We start from the raw sequence: 7,500 nt of genomic DNA, 5'->3' as shown, positions 1-7,500 counted from the left end.
AGTACTGCAGCGCTGGAGCTGGAGCGACTGAACCGAGACACGGCCCTGCTCCGGGACCAGCAGCGGGTCAGCTGACATTAACACACCTCTCAAAGTGCATTACTGCAGCTTCTCACTCCTTGTGTTGAAGAGAACTAAAAGCAAAATCTATACTATTTTATTTTGCTGCTCATTCATCCGTTAGGGAAGTAATACATTTATTTCCAAAGTGTTTGCTGGCTGATAAAGCTGGTTGTGTCTCTAGACCACGGTCGCGTCTCTAAACGCAGAGCTGCAGGAGCTGCGCGGTGAGCAGCAGGACGCAGCCGGAGCACACGGCCGGGAGCTGCGCAGACTGCAGGAGAGCTGCGCAGACCAGCAGACGCGAGCCGACACGGCGCTCCGAGAGGTGAGCTCCGTCCTCAGCACGCCTGAGGAGCTGGACAGCGCCGGCCCAGTGTAATGACCGGTGTCCTCCTGCAGGTGGAGGAGTGTCGCGCGCTGCTGGTGTCCTGCGAGGAGAGTCGCGACTCCGCCAGACGAGAGCTGCTGGAGCTGGAGAAACGGCTGAGCCAGGCGCGGGACGCGGGGGAGGGGCTCAGGCGAGAGGGGGCGGAGCTACGCCACTCCCTCTGTGACGTCACCAAGGAGCGGGACGCTCTCAGCCAATCAAACGCGCAGCTGAGGGAGGCGCTGAGATCGGCCGAGAGCGAGAGAATCAGGTGAGGCACGCAATAAAAACATTTTCTCGTAGAGTAGTCTACACGGTTACAGGTGTTTTGATCTGTTATACTGATTCAGAGAGAAAGTATTGAGACTGTGTGTGTGTTCAGCGTGAAGCGCGTGTGTGAGGAGCAGCAGCAGAAGCGCTCTCTGCTGGACGAGAGCCTGGCGTCTGCGCAGACGGAGGCGTGTGATCTGCGCAGCTGTCTGCGTGAGGTGGAGCGCTCCAGGCTGGAGGCTCGCAGGGAGCTGCAGGAGCTGCGCAGACAGGTCAGAGCCGACCCCCGAGATCACCCCGAGCGCCGACCGCCGACCTCTGACCTCTGACTCTCTGCCCTCAGCTCAAGGTCCTGGACGCCGAGCGCCAGCAGAAGACCAAGCAGCTGAGCGAAGTACAGTCTCGTCTGTCGCTGGACGAGCAGAAGGACGAGGAGCGCAGCCGAGAACTGACCTCACTCCGACAGAGGCTCGCAGACGCTGAGACCAGCAGAAGCTCTCTTCAGAAGGAGGTGAGGACCATATTATGAGCAAAACCAGAATAAAGATGTGTTTGAAATGAAGTCCAAACGATGAGAATGAAGTCAAACATTTCGAGAGATAAGTTAAAATATGAGAAAGTAAAAAAATTTTAATAAAACAAAAATAATGAGAGAAACAGGAGACTAAATCTTGACTTTTGATGATTATGTCGTGCGCGGCAGTGAAGCTCTGTGGTAGTTTCTGTAGTGTTGATTTCCCATCCGGTCTGCAGCTGTGTGGTCTGCAGCGGCGTCTGAGCGACAGCGAGGCGTCTCGACTCGAGCGGGAGCGGGAGCTAGCGGCGCAGCTGCAAGAGTCCCGCGGCTCGGAGAAGAAGCTGCAGGACGAGGCTCGTAAGCTGTGTCTGCGCGCTCAGGAGGCCTGCGAGGCGTCTGCGCAGACGCAGCTGCAGCTGAGCGAGGCCCAGGGCCGCCTGGCTGCGACGGAGGCGGAGCTATCCCGAGCCGAGGCGGGCCGCAGGGACCTGGAGTTCAGGCTGAGCAGTCTGCAGTCGGCCCTCACCCGGACCCTGGGCATCGGGGCCGGCGGGCGGAGCAGCAGCAGGGGGCGGAGCCCGGCAGGCTCCTCCCCTTCCTCGCTCAGCTCAGGGAGGCTGTCTCGTCACCGGAGCGTGTCTCCGCTGCACTGCTCTCTGTCGCCACCTAAAGGTCAGGATCGGTGTGAGGAATAGAGCTGCTTGTGCTCGGCCTGTGCTTGATCTGTGTGTTCTGTGTCAGACGCGGCGGGTAACGTGAGTCCTGATAACAGCGCGCTGTCTCCGGAGAGGACCGACGCCCCGCTGCCCCTCGCCCTGCAGGACCTGGACCCCGAGACCCTGCGCAGCGGCCTCAGAGACTTCCTCCAGGAGCTCCGCGGGGCCCAGAGAGAGCGGGTAACAGCACACACACACACACACAGAGACTCACACACACACACACACACACACACTTACACACACAGACACACACACTCACACACACAGACACACACACACACACACACTCACACACACAGACACACACACACACACACACACACACACACACACACACACTCACACACACACACACACACACACACACACAGACACACACACACTCTCACACTCTTACACACACACACACACACACACACACACACACACACAGAGACACACACACACACACACACACACACACACACACACACACACTCACACACACACTCACACACACACACACACACACACACACACACACACACACACACACACACAGACACACACACACACACACACACACACACACACACACACACACACACACACACTCACACACACACACACACACACACACACACACACACACACACACACACACACACACACACACACACACACACACAGAGACACACACACACACTCACACACACACACACACACTCACACACACTCACATACTCTTATAGTCATTGCTATCAGTAATATTAGCAGTGTTATTATAGTTGATTTTATCATAATAGCTATTGTCAAAGTTATTGTAGTATTATAATAGCTGTTGATTAAGTGATTAAACTATTTAAACTTATTATAACAGATACAGTTGTTATTATAGTTATTGTAATAGTGTTATAGTGTTAGTCATGTTGTTATAAACTGTGGTTTATAAATAAAGAAAAATTAAAACGAAAAGTAGTTATCAATTTATTAATAGTTGTAACTCTCTGAAATTGATTTATTCTTCTTCTTCTGTTATAGTTGTGATAATAGACTTTTATTTTATTAGTTTATTACATCTGCAAGGTTGTAGGTGTTATTGTGGGAGCTCCGCCCACTCTGAAACCTCATTGGTCGGTTAATGCCAAGTCTCTTCTGATTGGCTGGGAAGGTGTGGTCATGTGATGTGAATGTGTGCAGGACGAGGCCCGGGGTCAGCTGGGGTCACTGCAGAGGGAGCTGGAGGAAGTGACCGGCGAGAGAGACTCCGCCCACCAGCGCCTGCTCCAGCTGCACAGCACACTGCAGGAGAGTCAGGACGGTAATGAGGACACACACTCAGACCGTACACGTGTGTGTGTGTGTGTGTGTGTGTGCTGCTTTATAAACGCCTCTCCTCGGTGTGTGTGTGTGTGTGTGTGTGTGTAGATAAGCGAGCGCTGGACGAGAAGCTGTCTGCGTCTCAAGCTCTGCAGCAGCAGCAGGAAGAGTCTCTCCGAAGAGCAGAGCGAGATCGACGAGCGCTCAACGAACGAATCAAAGAGCTGGAGAGAGTGACGCTGAACACCGAGAGCGAGCGCAAGCGTGTGGAGGTGCGTCTCTCCGGCAGCGAATGAACACTTTGTGTACATTGTATTGCACTAAAAACCAGTGTTAGCTAATAACTGTGTGAACACGAACAAATGATGCAGTTTGACTGCTACTGTACTGTAATATACACATAATGTCAGCCAGTATATTGATATCAGACACTTTTTACTCCATATATCATCATCGGCCTCAAAAATAACATATCGCTCGGCTCTAGATGCGATAGAAGCACTACAGAGAGAGAACACTATTAACTTCTCCCTCAGTAAAGTCTTCATGTGCTGCTTATTAATAGTTAGTAAAGTAGTTATTAAGTTTAGGTGTTGTGTTTGGCTGTCGATGTAGATTAAAGCATTACTATGTTCTTAATCAGCACTAATAAATAGCTAATATTCAGGTAATATGTAACCATTACTGTTGTGATTAATACATTTGAATTGTGCGTTCAAAAATAAAATATTATTACCTATTTTGCTCTTAGTATCGATACCGATATTGACGCTACTGATCTTTATAGAGCTCCTATTATGTTATGAGAGGTTAATATTTTGTTTTTGGGAGGTTGACATCCTTGCAAAAAACACTTTGATTGTTTTAGTATATGCGTTTATTTGATCTGACTCCCAAACGATTCACTTTGCGTGACGCTAATCTGCGATGATTGGTCGATTGGTGTCATGTTCATCGATTCCTGATAAACAGTGTTTTTGGCTTTGTGTACAGCGTTACCATGGAAACCGACATCTTACCGCTTCTAGAGAGACACCTAGTGGTCAAGAATGAACCTGCATTTTTATTCAGACCAACCAGAAACAAGTGGGCGGCAGTATGCTAATGTTGCACGTTTACAACAACATCAAACGACTCGGGATTCGTTTTAAAAATGAATCATTTCAGTGATTCAGAGTCGACTCTTTCCTTTGAGAGGCAATAACTTCCCTTTAGAGTGAAAACTTTGCAGGATGTTTTCTTCACTTAAAGCTGCGTTACACGCTGCATGAAAAGTATGAGGACCGTATGGAAACAGAGCTAGCACGTGTAGCTCACACTAGCGGTAACGTCGCCCCCTACAGGAGCAGTGCAGCAAGCTGCGAGCGGGCGAGGCTCGTCTGGAGGCGGAGCGTCGGAGGCTGAGGGAGGCTCTGGAGGCGGCTGAGGGGCGGGGCACACGGGTGGAGCTGGGGAGGCGGAGTCTGGAGGGAGAGCTGCAGAGACTGAGACTGAGTCTGTCCGAGAGAGAGACGGAGATCCAGACGCTTCGAGAGCGGCACGACAGCGCCCTCAGACAGGTCAGTGGACAGACCCCGCCTCCTCTGGGACGCGGCCGGCGGGCGACTCACGCTCTGACGGGTGTTTCAGGTGACGGAGGGCGAGGCTCGGGTGGCGTCTCTTCAGCGAGAGGTGGAGCGGCTGGCGGCGCTGCTGTCTAAAGCTCAGGACGGAGAGGCCGTTCAGAAAGAACGAGCGCTCGCTCTCTCACAGAGCCTGCAGGAAGCCAGCGCCGCCCACAGCGCCACCCAGGGGCGGCTCGCAGCGCTGCAGAGGACTCTGGGACAGGCCGAGAGCGAGCGCCGGCAGCTGCAGGTGAACTGGAGCTACAGCACTAGAAACATCACAAGAACAACTATGATAACTCTGACATGACTGTTATGATAACTATATACACCGCTGTTCCTCAGGAGCGTGTGGATGGTCTCCGAGCGTCCGTGTCGGACGGGAAGCGTAACATCACGGTGCTAGCGGAGCGCGTGCAGACGCTGCAGTCGGAGCTGAGCCAGAGCCAGCTGCGCAGATCTGAGCTAGAGACGGAGCTGCAAAACACACAGGAGGTGAGCTTCCTCACTTCTTCACGTGCGTGCAGCAGATAGAGACCGGATCACGGCCTCGCTTCACTTTCAGTGTGAATGCCACGTGATTCACTTCGAGTCTGAATGGATTCTCGTGGAGATCCGGTGCTGATCTCTGTGGTCTCACGCAGGCCCTGCGACAGAAGGCCGAGAGTCTGAGCGAGGCCCAGCGCAGCCTGCAGTCTGCGCAGACGGAGCGAGCGTCTGCAGAGGAGCGCCTGCGCAGCTTACAGAGAGCCGTGGCCTTGCTGGAGACCGAGAAGAGAGATGCCGAGAGACAGGCCGTCCGGCTGGAGAAGGACAAGGCGGCTCTGAGAAGCACTCTGGATAAGGTGAGGCGGTCTGCGCGCCGTGTTTATACGTGCGATCGAACACCGCTTTTTAGAGACGCAGCGGTTGCCAGTTTGATGACGAATCATGATCTGTTCACCACGATTAGTATTACAGTTTCACATCTTAATTAACTGTATTCAATAACTGTTTCTCTTAAGAAGGTACAATGACATTTGTTTTCATCTTTGCTCCTTAATCTAATAAAGCTGTGTTTAATCTCAACATTTACGGTAACCTGCCGCTCCGTCAGCACCACCTGGATCTACAGACTCTTACTGCAGTCTGTGACTAAAATGTCAGGTTTTTGGAAACGTTGATACGTTGCATGGCTAACCGGCTAGTCGTCGTCAGGTGGAGCGTCAGAAGCTGAAGACGGAGGAGAGCAGCATGCGTCTGTGTGCGGAGAAAGGTCGTCTGGATCGATCGCTCAGCTCGGCCGAACAGGAGCTGCAGGACGCTCAGAGACAGATCGTGCTGCTGCAGGTACGAGCTTCACATGCTAACGCTAATCACCAGCTGCATTAACGGTGTCCTCCTGTAACGTGTGTGTGATGTGTTTCATCGCTCTGCGTTTAAGGACGAGTTGTGCGGCGTCAAACAGAAGATTACGTTGTGTCTGGTGAGTAAAGGCCTGTTCGCACCGAGAACGATAACTTTATTCGCATTCACGACAAGAATGAGGACTATCAAGAAAAACTATATTAGCGTCCGCACCAATGGAATAACTATAACGATTTTAGATAACTGTAACAATCAACATCAAGGAGGAGAACTATAACGATAGCTAGATTAGCTTACGCTACAAGAATGAGAATACTAAAATGAACAATAACTATATGAGCTATACTCTCTAAGAACCGTAAAGATAACTTTATTAGCATCTACGCCAAGAACGAGGACTGTAGAGGAACTATCTTCACAACAACATGATAATAATAATACTGATGATACCTGACCCTGTCAGTGAGAGTGATTCTAGTCGTCGTCCTCGGTGTGAACGTGTCTTAAGAGCAGGTTGTGTTTGTGTTTAATGTGTTTGGTAGAATCAGGAGCAGGTCTGCGTGACAGTCCCGCATCTCCTCAGCTCTGTGTAGTCTCTCTTTCAGAAGAAGAAGCGTTCACTACACAGAGCCGTAGTTCACTGACAAGCTGCGCGTGACTATCGTAGCGATTAGCGATTTATCGCGCAGCCCCACTCGTCGGGGTCGCTATGGTTTCTGCTGCCGTTGCTATGGTTACCGCGTCCCGTCCCCGGCTAACCCCGCCGGTGTTTGTGTCTCAGGCTCAGCTGGCGGAGATGGAGCAGGCCCACAGCGCTGGAGAGCAGGCCCTGCGCGAGCGAGACGACCAGCGCCTGCGTGACAGCCAGAGGGAAGCGGAGCGGACGCTAGCGGCCCGAGAGAGAGCGCACCGGCAGCGCGTCAAGGGTCTGGAGGAGCAGGTCTTCACGCTCAAGGAGCAGCTCCAGCAGGAGATCCGCCGCAGGACGCCAGCTGATCTCAGGCCTGAAACAGGAAGCAGATCTTAACCTGGCCTGGGATTCTTCTCCGCAAACCTTAAACTGCATCGCTCTCAGGACTGTTCAACCAAACCTGGAGGGAAACCATGGAGAAACCAAACCAAGCAGCTTTTCATTTCAGTGGAACTTTGAGACGTTCTGCAGGAAAGGCAGAGCTGATGGTATTTGATCTGACCTTCTCTCACGCAGGAAGAGAAAGACGAGGAGTGGAGAGATTTCTAATCACTTTGAAGGTCAGGGAAGCTGGGTTCTTCTGTCTGGGGTTCAGATGAGATAACAGCAGCACAGCTGGAGTA

General features: G+C 52.0%; 1 protein-coding gene across 1 annotated transcript in view; it reads left to right on the top strand.

Annotated features, from left to right (window-relative positions):
- LOC122328013 (rootletin-like) overlaps positions 1-7,500 on the top strand; it is an 18,783-nt gene that overhangs the window by 10,533 nt on the left and 750 nt on the right. The window contains 15 exon segments of the mRNA XM_043223741.1: positions 1-66; positions 245-388; positions 463-701; positions 813-972; positions 1,044-1,211; positions 1,454-1,889; positions 1,959-2,113; positions 3,116-3,236; positions 3,344-3,507; positions 4,579-4,794; positions 4,865-5,089; positions 5,185-5,334; positions 5,484-5,684; positions 6,037-6,168; positions 6,968-7,500. The exon segment at positions 1-66 is cut by the window's left edge and continues 69 nt beyond it; the exon segment at positions 6,968-7,500 is cut by the window's right edge and continues 750 nt beyond it. Of these exon segments, the coding sequence (XP_043079676.1) occupies positions 1-66; positions 245-388; positions 463-701; positions 813-972; positions 1,044-1,211; positions 1,454-1,889; positions 1,959-2,113; positions 3,116-3,236; positions 3,344-3,507; positions 4,579-4,794; positions 4,865-5,089; positions 5,185-5,334; positions 5,484-5,684; positions 6,037-6,168; positions 6,968-7,213 (2,823 nt within the window). The 3' untranslated portion in view covers positions 7,214-7,500.

The sequence above is a fragment of the Puntigrus tetrazona genome, chromosome 22 (genome assembly GCF_018831695.1).
Source record: "Puntigrus tetrazona isolate hp1 chromosome 22, ASM1883169v1, whole genome shotgun sequence".
NCBI classification, from domain to species: Eukaryota; Metazoa; Chordata; class Actinopteri; order Cypriniformes; family Cyprinidae; genus Puntigrus; species Puntigrus tetrazona.
The sequence above is the reverse complement of the archived record's forward strand: the minus strand, read 5'-3'. Positions and strand labels throughout refer to the sequence as shown.